This window comes from Diceros bicornis, chromosome 15 (genome assembly GCF_020826845.1).
Source record: "Diceros bicornis minor isolate mBicDic1 chromosome 15, mDicBic1.mat.cur, whole genome shotgun sequence".
Taxonomy (NCBI): Eukaryota; Metazoa; Chordata; class Mammalia; order Perissodactyla; family Rhinocerotidae; genus Diceros; species Diceros bicornis.
The window spans coordinates 24,339,210-24,358,794 of NC_080754.1; the positions used below are offsets into that span (position 1 = coordinate 24,339,210).

Here is a 19,585-nt window from a genome sequence, read left to right on the forward strand (position 1 = left end):
TAAATATTTATTGAATGGAAGAATATGTTTATCAATAATCTCTTTAGCAAGGAGAAATAAAAATTTTTCAAGCTCAACTCAATTTGGCATGCATTTGTTGCATTCCTACTGTCTGTACAGTTTCGTGCAAGTAGTAAGATTTATTTTCTGACTTGAAGAAAGGTTAGGGTCTAATTGAGAAGATAAGGCCAGTACATTAGAGGTTTAAACAATCGTGAAAGGTAATTTGATTATCTGATGAGTAATGCAGACAGTAACCTCAGGAAGAGGGAGGTTATCAGATGTTTTTAGTACTTATTGTGTGCCAGTTACTGTTCTGTGTGTTCGCAAATATTTCATTTAATCTCTACAACTTTTATTTTTCAAAAAAGGAAATTGAGGTTAAATAAATAGTCCAAGATCATACAGCTAGTAAGTAAAAATTTAAACCTAGATCTGACTCCAGAAACACGCTCTTAAGTGTTCCAGAGGGCAATTGAGAGTTATAAAGTGATAGTGTAAACTTAGAGGAAAAATAATGTCCGATTATAGGGACAATAATTAAATTATGGTGTATCCCCACAATGAAAGGTGATATAATCATTACAAATCATGTAGATGAGGAGTATTTACTATCTTGAGAAAGTGTTTATAATATGAAGTACTAAAAGGCAGTATATAAAAATATGATGCCATTTATTAAAAATGTACATATATATATATATTTTGTATGTGTTTTTGTGAGGAAGATAGCCCTGAGCTAACATCTGTTGCCAATCCTCCTCTTTTTGCTGAGGAAGATTGGCCCTGGGCTGACATCCATGCCCATCTTCCTCTACTTTATATGTGGGACACCTGCCACAGCATGGCTTGATGAGCGGTCCGTAGGTTTGCGTCCAGGATCCGAACCTGCGGACCCCGGGCCACCGAAGCGGAGCACGCAAACCTAACCACTACACCACCAGGCTGTCTCCTAAAAATGTACATATATTTTTGTACATAAACGATTGGAAGGAAGTACATGAAACGGTTAGCAGTAATTCTCCCATAGTTGTGGCATTATGGACTATGTGAATTTCTTCTTTGTAAAATTCCGGTTTCCAAATTCTCTGCAATGAACATGAACTTTTTTATTAAGAAAGAAGATAATTTAAAAAAAAAAAGGACTAAGGAAGTGTTGACGCAAATAATCCATAATCAATCTATAAATCAAAATTGGGGTGAGTTTATTATTAGCCAACTTTTGAGGACCGTATAGCCCAGGGCCTTCCTTCCCCAAGGAAGGAAGCGCACCAAAGAAGTGGGGTGTACAGAGCAGTTATATACCCTCAAAGAGCATGTATCGCATATGATTGCCATGTCCCTTTGACAATAGCCACAAGATTGCCCTGCCAGATTGCCCTGTTGGTACAGCAATTGATGGACAGAGCGGGTAGCAGGTCTGCTGTCTCAGTGGGCGGGGCAGGTAACAGGTCTGTTGTTTCAAGTTGGGTGGTCACAGGATGAGCACAGCAATCAAATCCTAGCCTAGGGAGAAATGCTTATCCCTCTGGAAATGCCAGTGTGGGGGAAGTTGCATCCTTATCTTAAGGGCATTTACTCTTCTCTTTGGGACATGGTAAAGCAGATACACAGTGCATGTTCAAAGGAAACAGGCCCTTTTGGAAAAACAAACTCAGGCCGAATTAGCTTTACACCAAATGGCGTCCTCATATGCTCCAATATATCCTATTGCTTGCCATTTATTTATCAGAAGAAAATAATTAATCAGAACTTATTTAAAGTCTTAGAATTATTAAAGTATAAAGGTTTCGTGTTGACCTTCTCTGCCTCTGGGGTAGAATTGGCCTAAGCATCCCAGACAGATTAATGGTTCCTATTTTAAGATCGTCTCGCTAGGATAAGCCACTTTCCCTCTGCCTTATAGTCAGTTCTATTGCCCAATAGCAAGTGGAAAAGGAATTTTCTCTTTATATTGTTTCATGAAGATGTGGTCATAAGAGACACTCCCATGTCTTGTGGAAATTTTCATTGTATAAAGATATTTTTTCTAAAATAAGGGATAAATTTAATGCTCCTGCCTGGAAGAAAGAAATTTAATGTTCCTGCCTAGTCTTTATGTTCTACTTCATAAAAACATTGAAAGAAGTGATAAATGTACATATTTAAGAGGAATCAAAAAGGAATAGGAAAATATGGCTTGTGACATGTCTCCATTAGTTTTCTTTTAAAAGAAATACTCTATGCATGATCTGTCTCTGCTTTTCCTCTGGGTGGCTGTTTTTCTAGCATAGCATGTATGACTAACTTTTCTTATTGGGATTCAGCACACTCTAGTGGATGGTAGTTTTTCAGTTGTTTTTTTTTTAATCATGTCAAATTATTGGACAATTCAGTGACGTGCTTACTAGATAGTAAAGTTTGTCAATATTTATTTGAGTCAAACAGTGACCCTAGTGAGCAGGACTAACATTATAGGCCACTGGGGTGCATTTTTATATGGTTTCTTTAGTAGAGAGAAGAGAGGCTTTTTACATTACGTAGAAACTTTTTCCCATTGGCTTTCATCTTCTCTTGGGTAAAATGAAATTGACGGGGCAGCCAAGACGTAGAGGAGCACTGGTAGTCTTTCTCTACCTTAGACTCCTTGGTTCTTATGATATATTTTATGTTTCTGTTTTAGGACTCTTGAGAATTTTTATATACCATTTTGTGAAAACTTGGACCATTTGTGCATAAACGTTGTTGTGTCCTATCACGAGGGATTGTTTTTGGAAGTGGGCTCCCACCAGAAAAAAAGTAATTTTTTATTTTGTTTTTGCAGAGTGATGGTGAGGATTTTAATTACATCGTTGCGTTTTTCCTGGGAACAGCAGCTTGCCTTTACCAGGTAGGTTCTCTCCCATTTTTAAGAAACACTTTTCCATTATTGTTTATTTCAGGTATCAATTCTAATAATTACTTGTGTACTTTAAATAAATAAAAATAATGTCTCAGTTCTTTGCCTCTCTTTTAATTTGAGCCTCTGTTAGCTTTGTGACTTGTATCTCCATTTTGAGTGCATGTAGATCCCAGTGAACTCAGTGTTCACCCCGTCCTGTGCCGGGCGTCAGGGGCAGTGTGTCCTCTGCCTGTGGCAGTAAAGGCTACTCCTAGATTTTCTGATGACTGATTATTTAGCTTCCAGGCTCTGCTTATGCTCCAGGCTGAGGATTTGGTACTTTTGGGAAAGTCTTTGAATAGGAAGCAGAAAAAGCAGGATTTTAGGATATTTAATTTAGCAGTGATGACTAGGATGGATTATCAGAGCAGAGAGACCAGAAGCCAGGAAATTAGTTGGGAGGTGATTCTATTACTTCAAGCAGAAGGTAATGAGAGCCTAAACCATGGCAATGGTAGGAATAGGAAGAAAAAAGGACATTGAGAAGGAAGACTCACTAGGACTTGAAGACAGAATAGATATGAGACTTGAGGGAGGAGGAGTTTTGCGCCTGGGTGATAGGGAGATGGGTACTTGCATTTCCAAGACCAGAGGAGGCACAGATTTGTAGGGAAGGGAGGAGTAATCATGCCAGTTACCCAAACTCATGAATGTCTGGGCTAAAACATGTTAGAGCAAGCAAGGTCTTTTGACTTAACTTTTATAAGCGGCGCATTTCTCTGGCTTGCATAAGAAAAACAGTAGAAAGATTCAGGCCTGCAAATAAAAGCCTACCTAAAACTCAGTAGAAAACTTTAGGGAAATATTTTGAATATTTGCATTTGACTTTTATGTAAAGACATAGTAGGAATTTTAGTTTCAGTGGCCCCATTTTTTAAAATCCTCTAATTTTTCTTAATCATGTCTGTTATCATCAGAAATTATTTTCTGGAAAATTTGATAAATTTAATTATAATGAATGATATTTCATGCAGGAAATGTGAAAACTTGTATTTTTTAATGTCATAGTGATTTACTTTATGAAGTATTCTTGTGTAGATTTTCTAATTTAATCTGTATAATCCTGTCACACAGAGGATATTATCTCATTTTTGAAAATGCGAAAGCCAAGGCAGTTTCAGTACTATCGAGATCACATAGCCAGTAAGTGGTGCAGTCAGGACTGAACTCTGAGTCTTCTGATTTTTAAATATCATGGTCTTTCCACTATATCATACTGTCTCTAAACAATATTCCTATATTTGTATACTTTTTATAGTGCTATAAAATTATAATTTTATAACTTTTATATGCATTATCTCATATGATTCTGAAACAATGTGAGGTAAATATTAACTTTAAAATAATTTCGTAATTATTCTTGTAAAGTATACTTTTGGCTGTTTTGTCTTAATGAAATAATTTTAAGTGCTAATAATAATAGCAGAATGTATTGAGCTCTTACTTTGTGCTAAGCCCTTTACATTCCTTGTACCATTAAATCCTCGAGGAAAGTCCCATACTAATCCTGTTATCATGATATGTCATTTTTCACTGAGGCCTAGCCATTTCTTATAACCAGTCAGTGACTTGAACCCAGGTCTGTGTGACTCTAGAACCAGTGCTCTTGCCTGTAGATAGACACCTCTGTTACGTTTCCCAGAACAGCTGAAAGGAGTTCTAAGAGTCCTCATGGTGGAGCAGTGTCACTCAGGTGTTCTTTTACTTGAGAGAAGTAAACAAATTCATGCTTTAAAAAAGGAAAGCAAGAAACCAATTTCCTTCGTATTGACAGGCATGAAACTGCATGCTTTCCAAATAAACTGAGCAAAGTAATAACAATGCTGTTGTTTTCTACAGTAAAACTTAAGTGATTACATTTACCATATAACATGCTCTATTGCCAGTTGTCAGGATATTTTTTTTTTAAGAGTAGCTTTTCCTTTTTGTGAGGAAGATCAGCCCTGGGCTAACATCCATGCCAGTCCTCCTCTTTTTGCTGAGGAAGACCGGCCCTGAGCTAACATCTATTGCCAATCCTCCTCCTTTTTTTCCCTTTTTCTCCCCAAAGCCCCAGTAGATAGTTGCATGTCATAGTTGCACATCCTTCTAGTTGCTGTATGTGGGATGCGGCCTCAGCATGGCCTGACAAGCAGTGCGTCGGTATGCGCCCGGGATCCGAACCCGGGCCACCAGTAGTGGAGCACGCGCCCTTAACTGCTAAGCCACGGGGCCAGCCCCAGGATATTTTTTAATAGATCAAACCTCAAAGGCTGCTACTACGTGGTTTGTTGCCTTTTTCTCCAGGCTGTGAGTGCTGATGGAAGCACAGAGCTCAGCCAGTTAAGAGTAATCTTGATATGCAACGTTTCAAATAGGAAATCAAAGGATCTGTGAAGCAACTAGAGACTCTTCCTTTTCCCTCAATGTATTATTTTGAAAACTTTCAAACTTACAGAAAAGTTGAAAGACTGGTACACCTAGAGTCACCAACCCTTGCTTTATCTTACTCTCTATATGTGTTTGCATATAGTGTGTATATTGGTTGTCTGTAAAGTAAGTTGCAGACAAATATGTGTGTGTAAAGTTGTTTTTCTTATTAAACTTTTTGAGATAATTGTAGATTCACATGGAGTTGTAAGAAAGATCCTATATAATCTTTACCTGGTTCCCCCCTCAGTGGTACCATCTTGCAAAACTATAACATGATATCACAACCAGAGTATTGATGTTGATGCAGTCAAGATATAGAACATTCCAATCGCCACAAGGACCCCTTATGTTGCCCTTTTGTAGCCACATCCACTTTTCTCCTGCTCCTTAATCTCTGGCAACCACTAATGTGTTCTGCATTTCTATAATTTTCTTATTTTAAGTATGTTATATAAATGTAACCATATAGTATGTCACCTTTTGTGATTGGCATTTTTTTGCTCAGCATAATTATCTGGAGATACATCCAAGTTGTTGTATATATCAGTGGATTTGTTCCTTTTTATTGCTGAATAGTATTTGGTGGTATTGATGTACCCAGTTTAATTGTTCACCCATTGAAGGACATCTGAGTTGTTTCCAATTTTTGTCTATTATAAATAAGCTGTTATAAACATTCATGTACAGGTGTTTGTGTGAAGACAAGTCCTTATTTCTCTGAGATAAATGCCCAGGAGTGCAATTGCTAGGTCATATGGTAGTTGCATGCTTAGTTTTATTAAGAGACGAGTATGTTTTGTAGAGTGGCATACCATTTTACATTCCCACCAGCTTTCTGTGAATGGTCCAGTTTCTCTGCACCCTCTCCAGCATTTGGTGTGATCACAATTTTTTATTTTAGCCATTCAGATAGGTGTTTAACGATACCTCATTATGGTTTTAATTTGCATTTCTCTAGTGGTTAATAATGTTGAACATCGTTTCAATTGCTTATTTGTCATCTGTATATCCTCTTGGGTGAAATATCTGTTCATGTCTGTTGCCTGTTTTCTAATTGGATTGTTTATTTTTTACTGTCAAGTTGGAGAGTTCTTTATATATTCTAGACATTAGTCCTTTGTCAGATATGTAGTTTGCAAATCTTCTCCCAGTCCGTAGCTTGTCTTTCAGCCTCTTAACTGGGTCTTTCGCAGAGTAAAGTTTTTAATTTTGATAAAGTTCATTTTATTAATTTTTCCTTTTATGGATCATATTTGTGGTGTCAAGTCTAAGAACTCTTTGCCTACCTCAGATTCTAAAGATTTTCTCTTATGTTTCTTTCTAAAAGTTTTATAGTTTTATGTTTTACATTTAAGTTCATGATCTATTTTGAATTAAGTTTTGTATAAGATTGTATAAGAAGTGAGACTTAGACTAGATTGAGGATTTTTTTGTTTTTTGCCTATGGATGGATGGCCAGTTGCTCCAGCACCTTTTGTTGAAAAGGCTGTTTTTTCCTCCACTGAATTGCTTTTGCGTCTTTGTCACAAATCACTTGGGCATATTTGTGTGGGTCTATTTCTGAGTTGTGTATTCTGTTCCATTGATCTATGTGTCCGTCCCTCTGCCAGTATCACAGAGTTTTGATTACTGTATCTGTATAATATGTCTTAAATTAAATTTTCTTAATAGTTATAGGGCTATTCAAATTATCTGTTTTCTAATGGGTGAATTATGGTAGTGTGTGTTTTATAAGGAAGTGGTCTATTTCATCTGTTATCAAATTTATGTGTGTGGAGTTGTTTGTAGTATTTCCTTACTATCCTTTTGATGTCTGTAGGTTCTGAGTGATAGTCTCTGTTTTATTCCTCATGTTGGTAATTTATGTCTTCTCTCTCTTTTTCTTTGTCAGTCTTACTTGATTTCATTGATCTTTTCAAAGAAAGTGCTCTTTGTTTTATTGTTTTTTTCCTATTTTCTATTTTATTGATTTCTCCTCTTTTATTATTTTCTTCCTCATGCTTGCTTTGCTTTGGGCTTATTTGGCTCATCTTTTCCTAGGTTCTTGAGATAGGAGCTTAGATGATTGAGTTGAGAATTTTCTCTTTTGTAATATATACATTTAGTGTTGTAAAATTTCCTCTTAGCACTTCATTAGCTGTGTCCTATAAATTTTGATATGTTGTATTTTCATTTTCCTTTAATTCAATGTATTTAAAAAATTTTTTCCTTGTGACTTCCTCTTTGACCTATGGATTATTTAGATTTGTGTTGTTTAGTTTCCAAGTGTTTGGAGATTTTCCGATTTTCTTCCATATTGATTTTTAGTTTGATTCCACTGTGATTGGAAAACACACTCTGTGTGATTTTAGTTCTTTTAAATTTGTAAAGGTTTGTTCTGTGGCCCAGAAGATGGTCTATCTTGGTATATGTCCCAAGGGCACTTGAACAGAATGTGCATTCTACTGTTATGGAGTGAGTGTTCTATAGATGTTGATTACGTCCTATTGATTGATGGTGTTATTGAGTTTTTCTGTATCCTTGCTGATTTTCTGTCTAGTTGTTCTCTCAATTGTTGAGCGGAGTATTGAAGTTTTCACCTCTAATTGTGGATTTGTATATTTCTCATTTCAGTTCTGTCAGTTTTTGCTTCACATATTTTGCAGCTCTGTTGTTTGGTTCATACACATTTAGGATTGCTGTGCCTTCTTGGTGGATTGATCCATTTATCATTATATAATATCCCTCTTTATCCCTAGTTATTTTCTTTTCTTTGAAATGTTTTTGTATTTATCTGACATTGATATAGCCTCTCCTGCTTTCTTTCGGTTAATGTTTGTATGATATATCCTTTTCCATTCTTGTACTTTCAACTTGCCTGTATCATTTGAAATGAGTTTCTGGTAGACAACATAGAGTTGATTTGTTTTTCAATCCACACTGCCAATCTCTGTCTTTTTTTTTTTTCCTGAGGAAGATTTGCCCTGAGCTAACATCGGTTGCCAATCTTCCTCTTTTTGCTTGAGGAAGATTCCCCTGAGCTAACATCTGTGCCAATCTTCCTCTATTTTGTATATGAGTCGCTGCCTCAGCATGGGCGCTGACAAGTGGTGTAGGTCTGCACCTGGGAACTGAACCCAGGCTGTCAAAGTGGAGCGCACCAAACTTAACCACTAGGCCACTGGGGCTGGCCCCCAGTCTCTGTCTTTTAATTGCTATATTTAAGCCATTTACGTTTAATGTAATTATTGATATGTTAGGGCTTAAGTCTGCCATCTTATTTTTTGTTTTCTGTTTTTCATTTTTCTATTTTCTTTTTCTTCCTGTGGATTACTTGAACTTTTTTTTTTTTTTGGTGAGGAAGATTGGCCATGAGCTAACATCTGTTGTCAATCCTCCTCTTTTTGCTGAGGAAGATTTGCTCTGAGCTGACGTCTGTGCCAGTCTTCCTCTATTTTGTACGTGGGATGCCACCACAGCATGGCCTGATGAGTGGTCAAGCCGTGGATCCAAACCCACGAACCCCAGGCCGCTGAAGCGGAGCGCGCAAACTTAACCACTATGCCACCGGGCCAACCCCTGAACATTTTTTTAGAACTCCATTTTGATTTATCTGCAGTGTTTTTGAGTGTATGTCTTTGTATAGCTTGTTAAATAGTTGCTCTAGATATTACATTACACATACTTATCACAGTTTTCTGGTATTGTTGTTTTGCTAGTTCAAGTGAAGCACAGAAACTGTACCTCCCTTTATGTCCCTTTGCCCTCCTCTGTTTATAATATAATTGTCTTAAATATTTCCTCTACATATACTTAGAACCACATCAGTGTTATAATTTTTACTTCAACCATCAAACATAATTTAGAAAACTTGGGAGCAGGAGAGCCTATTATATTTACCTATATTTTTGCCAGCTGTGTGCTTTTTACTTTCCCAGTGTACCAAGGTTCCTTCTTTATTGTTTGCTTTCTGTTTAGAGAACTTCCTTTAGCCATTCTTTTAGGGTACATCTGTAGGCAACAGATTCTCTTAGTCTTCTTTCACCTGAGAATGTCTCTATTTTGCCTCCTACAAGATACTTACTAGTGACAAAGGGAAAAATAGTAACTTCACAGTGGAGAAAGCTGTCAGACACCACCTTACCAAGAGATCAAAGTTAACATCACCAGTAATAAGACATACTGTACATCACCTTCTGTGGTTTTCTTGCCAAAACTGCATATTTTCACTTCAGTCTTGAGAAAACATCAGACAAACCAAATTTAAGGGACATTCTACAAAATAACTGATCAATACTCTTCAAGACTGTCAAGGTCATGAAAAAACAAAGACAGACTTGAGCTGTTACAAATTTGGGGAGATGTGACAACTAAATGCAATATGGAATCCTAGATTGGATTCTGGACCAGAAAAAGGGCTCTAGTGGGACAACAGGCAAAATTCAAACAAGGTATGTAGATTAGTTAATAGCATTGTTTCAGTGTTAATTATATGGTTTAATGACTATACCATGGTTACGTACGAGGGTGACATTGGGGGAGCAGGGTGAAGATTGGTATACAGGAACTCTACTAGTTTTGCAACTTTTCTCTAAGTCTAAAATTATTTCAAAAGAAAGAGTTTTTTTCAGCTTTTTTTGCACAGTGCAAATCAGATAAAATAAGTGCTTCCAATTCATTTTGCTGGGATAGCAGTCTTCTTTTTAAGTAAGTGAAGTCCTAATTTTTATAAGACGTAAACACATTTAACAGGACATTTCCACGGTCTTTCTGCATTGTCACAAACACACTAATGTCCTTCCTATTCTGAAGTCTGGATACAGTTTCACACAGAGACCTGTGCTTCTTTCTTAAGACATTGTGATCACATGTAATTTCTATACCAGATTGTGAATTTTAGATACCTTCTAGAAAACAATCCATTTATTCAACAAATTTTTATTGAGCACTTGTCTGCCGGGCATTGTTCTGGACACATGAGATAAATGAATGAACAAGACAGTCAAAAATCTCTTCTCTCATGAAGCATAGATTCTATTGGAAGAATATAGATGACAAACAAAACAACCATATTTTTAAAGTGTGTTTATAGTATGTTGTGGAGAAAAATGAAGCAGGAAAAGGTGAATGCCAGGTTTTTTTGGGGGGAAGTACTTTCTTTACTGTAATTTCTAAAATAGCACTCACTGCCTTCTCTGTTTTCTTTTTCTGTTTTATCTTTTTCAAGATATAAGTATTTGATATTATATATGTAAAATGTTTATAATCTTTCTCCCTCCACCAGAATGTAAGCTCCATGTGAGCAAGGGCTGTATTTGCTTACTTAAAACTAAAGAACAATGCCTGATTTGTAGCAGGCCCTCAATAAATATCTGTTTAATGAATTCTCCTTCAAATGTTCACTCAGATCCTCTATGTAGCTTAGTTCCTTGCACTCAATGGGGGATCAGTAAATTTGTTGATTTCATTAGTATTCAGATTCAGGTTATATAAGATGGCTTGTTTGAGCTTTTAGTACTTTTCTGGGATGGGAATGAGAGATGGAACCCCCTCAGACCCTGAGAATGCTTCTTATTCGCCGGTCCCCTTGAGGAATTTGCCCAGCCTGTTTGCAAGGGAGTTATCTAATTGTATGTCCATTTTAAATATGACGCAAAATGCCTTTTCTTTTAAAAAATGAAAAACATAAAAGAAAAAATCTATTTCCCTTTCAAACTGTAGAGCTTTCATAGCTGAATATCTTGAAGATGTTACATTATCTTATCTGTAGATGAAAAATCTCCTTATTGCACTCTCATATTTTACTCTGTGGCCTGTTACAATTTTATAGTAGAAGCCTCTGTTTCCTTTCTTGTAACCCTAATCATCTTTCATTTATATTTTGAACAGTGTTATTTACTTGTCTACTACACCGGCTGGCGGAATGTCAAATCTTTTTTGACTTTTGGCTTAATCTGTCTATGCAACATGTATCTCTATGAACTGCGCAACCTCTGGCAGCTTTTCTTTCACGTGACTGTGGGAGCGTTCGTTACACTACAGATCTGGCTAAGGCAAGCCCAGGGCAAGGCTCCTGATTATGATGTTTGACACCGTCCTTCAGACATACTGCCTTGGCTGCCGGGGGAAAGAGGAGGGAGCATATCTTAACTGCCACTGTGATAAAGAAACTGTTCACCACAAACGAGAAGCTCTGCTTTCTTTCTCTCCAACTGTCCTTTTTATTTTAAGTCAGCATGGCATGCTTGGGAGCATGCAATACCTGCTAGGCAAACTCCTCTCAGAAGAATGTTGGCCGTAAGATTATTATTCAGAGTCGGAAAAGACGACTTCTCTGCGGGGCTGTAACAGTGAAAGAAGTCAGACGCCATTGGAAGATCAGCCAGCAGGCCCGAATCCTTCTGAAGAGTTCAATCAAAAAATAGATGTGGTACTTGCTCTGAGGACCAAGCAGGAGCTCACCACCTAGGTTTGCCTTTGTGAGGCGTTAGTAGAGAGCAAATAAAAAGATGCTGCAGTAAATTGGAAAGTTTATGTTTAAAACAAATGACTTGCTAAATGTCAGATTATTAGCGTATTTATGGTACCATGAGTTTGTGAAGTCCAGGATGTTGTGGGATTGGTTCTTTTTTATTTTTACTTGAATCTTAACTCTGGAAATCCCCTGACGTAGAAGGCTGTGGTAAACTCATCTCTGGAACATCACAAGTATTGAAAATACATTGACGTGTTTCCTTTTTAGACCACGCTTGTAGTTTCTTTCAAAATCACTTTTTAAAAATATGATTTGTTACATTATAGCCATTGTTTCCCAAACTTCAGTCACATGAGTAGTACATATACTATTATTTACTTAATATTTATCTTTTAAATTTTAAAATATTTTTGTTTGTTTGTTTTGTTTTTTTGTGTGTGTGAGGAAGATCAGCCCTGAGCTAACATCTGTCGCCAATCCTCCTCTTTTTGCTGAGGAAGACTGGCCCTGGGCTAACATCCGTGCCCATCTTCCTCTACTTTATATGGGATGCTGCCACAGCATGGCTTGACAAATGGTGTGCAGGATCCCAACCTGCAAACCCCGGGCTGCCGAGACAGAGTGCGTGCACTTAACCACTGCGCCACTGGGCCGGCCCCTTAAAATATTTATAAAAGAAATTAATCTCTACTCCAAGAGGAAAACCAGCATGAGTTTGCCATAAATAAAAGGTAACTACAAAATAAATAAAATTAAAACAAAAAATGTTATTAAATTCTAGCTAGATACTAATGCCTGCCACGGCTCTGAATCCAAGAGGCCTGCTCTTTTTTTGTTGGAGTGAGAGAGATGTGACCCAGCACCAAAATGGAGCTCTCTCTGTAGAATTAAAACAGAAGGATAAAAGAAAAGTGTAAAGGGAATGACATTCTCACTGTGATTCAGCATTATTTAATTCCGTGTTGTGTACCACCTAAAATCATCTTATGTGCCACCAGTGGTGTGGGTCCTGCACTGTGGGGACACTGAACTGTGCTAAGAAAATCAGAGGTGACTTTTCTCCCAGCGATTCTTATTATTTTATGGCTTTGAGGAGTTAAGCACCTAGTATCTTAGAGAACTTACTTGCTTTTTGATAACATTATAAAGATTGTTCAAGCAGTTATGAATTAATAATATAGGAAGCACAGTTTGATTCCATTAGCAAAATCTAGAACTCTCCTAGATTTGGAAGTTATCTTCATGCGTGATTTTCTTTTGTTTTTTAAAGAAAGGATTCCAAACAAGGAATTCATAAGGTACTAAAATTTGATATCTGGAAAAATAGTGGACCCATTATGTATAATTCATGTCCCTGGACGTATTTAGTAAGTAGAAGAAAAGTCCAGGAGGGTAAAGTCACTGAACTACCTTGTTTGCCAGAACAAGTATTCGTAGGTATGTATGTCTACAACCGCAAAATCTTGCTTATCCAGAATCTTTTTGCTGCACTCTTCTTTTAGGAGAATGAGGCATCAGGGATTTATTTAAAACGAGAAACTCCAGTTCAATTTTCTGCCTCTAACAAAACTGCATAGAAATTATGTATATTCTGAGAGATACTCCAGGGTACCACATGACCCTAAATCATCAAAATAAAATTGATTTATGTTTGGTATTTTGTACTTACCGAGCCAGGAAAGTGAAGAGATTCAATTACTAATGGTTAAAACAATAAAAGTTTTCTTGTAAATAGTCAATTAACCAGGAAGTTGGAGCATTCTGGTTAACTGTGGTTTTGCTATATATTGATATTTTATAGCTCTCTTACTAGTTTAGTTCTCCTTATCATTGAATTATTGAGTAAAAATGTTTGATATTTGGATCTCTTCAGCAAGGACACTTGAAAACTCACCAGCTATCTTTAAAGGCTTAATTTGTTTTTTGTTTTTGTTTTGTTTTTTCACCAGCTATTTTGGATAAGGGGATGTTTACATCTTAATGTAAAAAATGAAAACAGGTATAAATAATGTTTTATGTATAGAAATGCTTTCTTTCATTATTTGGTGCCTGCAATTTCTGAGTGTTTATATAACTTCCCTGCCTTTATCATGTTGTTGCCAAAGAAACTAGGAATTTGGAATGAAAAATTTTTGCCCTGAGTGTAAAGAAGTCCTTAAGCTCTTGAGAGAGAATCCCTCAGGCCTTTAAGGTGTATAACATTTATACTGCACTTTTCCTCCTAAGAACAAGTCTACATTTACCTAATCATTAGTTCTGTAGTGTAGAGGAAATAGTGATTGTCCTCCTGTTGTGAAGAAGGAAACTAAGGTAATCAGATGTTAGTGACTCACCTGAGGGCTCAGAGAGCTAAACACACACAACTTCTAATCTCTTAGTCCTGGGCTGTTCCCACTAGAGTGGAAACTAATGAAGATAACTCAGATTATATTCAGGGAATGTGTCTGTTCTTGGTAAGATCAAGGAATTGGGGACTTCTTAAAATAATGAGCTCAGGCCTGCTATTGTCAAATCTCTGTGTATTTATCTTAATTAAGGTAATTTTGAAACACTCCTTTTTGGAAGGTGTGCTAAGAGGGCAAAGATACTCTTTTATATCCTAAAAGTAATTGCAATATTTGCTTGCTTTGTTGGTCTGTATTTGAAATGTGTTTATACCTGGCCTCTTTCCCGAAAGAATTTGAAGCAGCATACCAAGAAAAGGAATATACAATCATGTTAATAAAATATGAACAGAAAGGGGAGAAAAGACCAATGAAAATGGAAGGAAGGTTGAACACCGTGCTGTTATTGGATGTAAAATTTGACTCTTGAGCTTCCCAGAAGTCACGGCTAGAAGAAGGGAAACAAGTTTCGCATCACCCTAGCTCTATCTGTAAGTCAAAGCACACAGTTCCTCACGGGGGACCTCTTCCTGGTAAAAATGCTCGCACTTGGGGGTCCTGTGAAATGCTAAAATGAACAAAATCCTTAATTGTTTTATGCACATTTGTGTGTTATGATTGTGCCTTAAATCCTCAACTTTAACCAATTTTCAGAGGCTTTCATTTCAGGGGTTTTTTTGTGTGGTTAATGGAGGATTTTGTTCCCGTAAGTAAGAATTCCTATCCTAAGCTAAAAATAAGCATCTGTGTTAAAGCTTGAAAATCTATTTGAGACAAATGCCTGGATACTTGGAGAGCCTTTACCTAATTTTGTAATTTTATAACTTATATGAAGTGAATGTCCTGTCCCTGGATTAGTGGATTTATTTTGTATTAAATGTGGTCTTTTTCACAGCAGAATCCAGTCTGGAGAAATGCATGGCTCCATTTGTGTTAGGCCATGTCTGGAATCTCATTAGAGGACTGATTTATCAAGGTTCCACAGAGACCACATTTATCATATGAGCCTTAACCTTGTCAGAGAAGTGCTTCCTCCTGAGGTTAGCTGCTTACCAGAAAGGCAGTTGCTTGGCCTTTATTCCAAAAGGCTTACTAAGTAACCCAAGAACCCACTCTGAGCTGTTGGATTTCCAAGAGACACAACAAAGTGTGTGTGTGTGTGTGTGTCTTTACCTTTCTTGTTATTATTTTAACAGAATTTTTGTCCACCTTAAAAGTTAGAGCTATCATAGAGTATGTGGTGAAAGAACAATAAGTCATTTCAAAAGCAGTCACCACTCAGACCAAATTGAACACTTAGCCTGACCACGAATTACAGGGTACTGTTCTGGGCTGCTTTCTTTGTCTATGGTAAAGCTGCCTCTGTATTTTTCTGCTTTATCATTTTTAAGGAAATGGAATCTTTCTGCCTAAAAATGCTGCGGTAAAATCAAACCTGATTTTTGGTTTAAATTGGCTTTAGTATATCCTACCTAAAGGTTAATAAAAGAAGCCTCTCCCACTCCAAGGATTGTGAATGAGTTTGTGTATAAAGGCTGCATGAGCTGAGAATTTAACTCTTCTGGTCTTATTAATTAGAGTTAGAAGTGTCTGATCATCTTCATCAGTGTTCTGGGACTACTGCTGAGTACTGGCATATTGCAGTCTCCTGTTTGAGAATTGACCTTTCAAAGAGAAGCAGTGTCTGTGGCTGCCACTCTTGTAACATCTCTTCCTTGAGTGGCCAGGCTTTCTAGGTTACTTTATTTGGCAGATGAAATCACAGCGTCGAAGCACTGTGTGCTTGGAAGCCATGTGGCTTGTATCCTCCTTGCTTGTGAACAGTGAGTGGTGTTGACGTGTGTGCACACGTTTTCTTCTGCATGAGCAGTACCGGTGTATAATAAATAGTCTCAGCACAACTGGAGGCTGTAGGAAACTCAAGGAGAGAACAAGCTTAGTTCTCAAAGAGTTCCTGAAATCAATACCCTAGCCTTACAAATTGTTCCTTGCTGTTTCCTTGGCAACAAGCTGTATTTTCAGCACACCCTCGCCCACGGCTCACATTTGCCCTTTTCTCCTGCATCCCGCAGCACAGCAATGCCAGCGTCACACAGCAGGAGCATATTCAGGCCCCATCTGACAGTAGGAAACAGGACTCATACATCCATTTCCCATTGTGTACCTGGCAGCCCCAACCCAGCTCTGCATTGTTGCCTACTTTGTGCCAATGCTTTTCTTTGAGGCTGGGTAGTCAAGACCTTGCCTAAAGTTGAACAAACAATATTTTGCCCTTGCACTTTGAATTCTACCAGTGCCCAGGACTAATGATACGAATGCTTGTTAGCGCCTTTTGTGGGCCAGTGCTCAGTCCTCCTACATAGTTAATCCAATAGCAGCCTGGGGTGGGAGGCACTGTCTCATGTTCACTTGAGGAAACAAAGACGCACGTTCAAATCTGCGATTCAGGTTTAAATGATTCAAAAGTTGCTGCTCATTTTTCTATGCCGCAGAGGATCTCAGAAAGAAAATTCTGAGTGTGTGTGTGAGTTACTGAATCACTGAGCTTACACTGTTACAGCAGCTGTGAGAACAGGCAAAGCCAACATGGGGGGGAAATGGCAGTGTGTTTGATAAGCGTGTCATCCTCACAGAAAGCATTTATATAGGCTTTCTACTCTATAGACAAACACCTGAGGCCTAAAGAAGTTAAGCGACTTGACCTCAGGCACAATCTAACTCATTTGGTGGCACCAGGATTTCAATCCAGATCAGTCTTACTCAGAACTCATCTCTGAACCACCATGTAATATTAAGCTAGACAACATGGAAATATGTTGAAACATTTAAGGAATATATGTTGGAATATATATACAAGTAATCTACATTACCTTTTTAATAAAAGAGACCTGGTCAGTGCTAACTCCGGCAAGGTAGATGTCCTAGACTGAGTAAAATAGTTTCCTAAAATTCCTATATTATGGCAGTGACATAGGACAGATGGCTGCAAGAGGTATAGTGAACCTTGAGTGTGCCCTAGATTTTAGGGCAAGGAGGAATACAGCTTAGTCTTTGTAATAAAACTAACTCATGAATTAATGATTCTTGATATAGAATGTCAAAGCTTCATTGGTGATTCATGTATTACATTTACTTTTTCTGGCTGAAGGCCAGAATAGATTGGTTCTTTAATATGGAGTAATTCTTCTTTCAGTCATCCCTATATCTGAAAACATTAAGCAAAAAAATAGAAGGTAACTATCTGCAATATTGAGTAGTGACTGAGTTTGAAGTCAGACTCCCTGGCTTTCTCTTCGACTGGCATTGTACCTCAGTGAGTCACAGAACCTCTGCCTAGTTTCCTCAGCTGGAAAGTGGGAATAATAATATTACTTTGGGCAAAGCATTGTTGTATTAAATGAGTCAGTAAATATAAAGCACTTAGAACAGAGCCTGGACAGTGAGTGCTGGGACAGCATTGTCCACAGCATTGTGGTCTGTCTTGTTGGGGTTACCATTACCTTCAAAGTAATAAGTGTGTGTGTGTGTGTGTGTGTGTGTGTGTGTAAGACCAGCCCTGGGCTAACATCCGTGCTCCTCTTCCTCTACTTTACGTGGGGCGGCGCCACAGCATGGCTTGACAAGCGGTGTGTCAGTGTGCCCCCGGGATCTGAACCTGCGAACCCTGGGCCGCTGAAGCAGAGTGTGCGCACGTAACCGCTATGCCACCAGGCCAGCCCTGTAATAAGAGTCTTTTAAATTCCAAATCCCCCAAATATAATAAATCATTGCACAAGTCTTTTCAGAAATCACCAGTTAGTGAGGATCCTGTTGAAATGTCTACAGCAAGCTCTCGTGTGCAGTCTTCTGGGCAGGGCACTGGCGATGCAGTCAAATAGAGGAGAAGGGAGTTGAGACTCCTGCTTCCCGAATACATGCTCCATAGCAGGTGCTGTCTGTACACAAGTTTACGTGAGCTTCACAAAATCCATCCGAGGTAAGTAAACAGGATTAAGTTGGCCAGTGTCACGCAGCCTGGAGGTGGTAGACTGCTCTCCAGGACCCCATGGTCTCCCAGGCACTGGAGCGCTGTCGAATGGGGCAGCTGCCTCTGGGGACCTCAGCTTATCCAGTGTGGCACTAGCACTTTGGCCCCATCATCCTTCACTTTGAACATTCTAATCTGATCTAGTGAGTACTGTTGGATGGCGGCCACCCTAGTGCCCACCGCTCCGTAAGGGGCCCCATGAGTATGTATGTGTGTGTGGTCTGTGCATTGATGGGAAGCAAGGCGTGGGGAAAGGCAGCCAGCAGCCTTCAGCTTACAATATGGGAATATCAGATAGATGCTGGGGATGTGAGAGCTCAAAGTCACTCTTAAAAAAGCACAAATGCAACATGGCTTTTAAAAGACTAGTCTGAAGCAAAATGTACCCCTCTAAAAAAAAAAAATTCACGTGAGCCAGGAAGTGCCGCTTTTGCTAAGTGATGAAGTCAAAGCAGAGAAGCAAATTTTGCCAAATTGGAAAATAGTCTGAGTTAGAATAACCAGAGATGCTGACAAACCAGAGATTCCAGGCAGGTCTAAACTAGAAAGTAGCTGAGGGGGAAAAAAGGGATGCCACTAATGAATTCCAGAGAGAGTTCTTTAAATTCACGAGCCTACTAGACCAGCTATATGAAAGGGGCCTTGGGGATGAATATGCGCTCACCAAGTGAAGGGGTGGCTCAGCTCTGCTCACTAGAAACAGATGGGCGGGTGAGGTCTGGGTCTGGCAAGCCAGTGGGGACAGGATGCCCACTTTACCTTCAGCCCTGGACGAATCTTTTTCCTTCTCTGTATAGTTTCTTGCCCCCATCCCCTGTCTTTCTGGACCCTCAGCTTGCTCTGTGACCTAGGTTGATCACCCACCCTCCACACTCCATGGATCAGGGCCCTGATTGGAACGGACTCGGCCGCACTGCTGTTGGCCGCCTGCTGCTGCTGCTGGGCTGGTGTCTGGAGGAGGACAGAGCAAAGGCTGCTTCCGACTTTGGTTTGAAGGTGATCTTCCCACAGATCCCTTTGGCACGATGCTTTCTTCTCATTGTCTCTCTGTCTTTGGCTCTAAAACCTCAAAATCCTAATTTGATTGTGTTTGCGCCATACATGTGGTCTGGCACTTGAAGAGTGGATAAAGAGTTACACAAATATTAGAGAATGCCAGAGGAGGAAGAAACCTTGGAGACCAGCCATTCCAATGGCCTCATCTGGCTTTGTTCTTGTGTCTGTCTTGTGAAGCAGTGACCCCGCAGGTGGAAAGGAAAGACAGGCAAGAAGAGGACAGCAAATGTTGTACTTTTCCTCCCAAGACAGGAAAAAAAAAACCACCAAAGGGCTTTATTGAAAATCTGGAAGGATGACAAAAGCTGTAGTACTGTGGTAATTGGATCCCA

At 38.7% G+C, this 19,585-nt stretch overlaps 1 protein-coding gene across 4 annotated transcripts in view; it reads left to right on the plus strand.

Annotated features, from left to right (window-relative positions):
• SEC22A (SEC22 homolog A, vesicle trafficking protein) overlaps nucleotides 1-13,525 on the plus strand; it is a 72,943-nt gene extending 59,418 nt beyond the window's left edge. For all 4 annotated transcript variants that reach the window (XM_058555929.1, XM_058555930.1, XM_058555927.1 and 1 more), the window contains 2 exons: nucleotides 2,804-2,869; nucleotides 11,201-13,525. In XM_058555929.1, the coding sequence (XP_058411912.1) occupies nucleotides 2,804-2,869; nucleotides 11,201-11,401 (267 nt within the window). In that variant the 3' untranslated portion in view covers nucleotides 11,402-13,525. The remainder of the gene's footprint in view (nucleotides 1-2,803; nucleotides 2,870-11,200) is intronic.
• The last annotated feature ends 6,060 nt before the right edge of the window (nucleotides 13,526-19,585 follow it).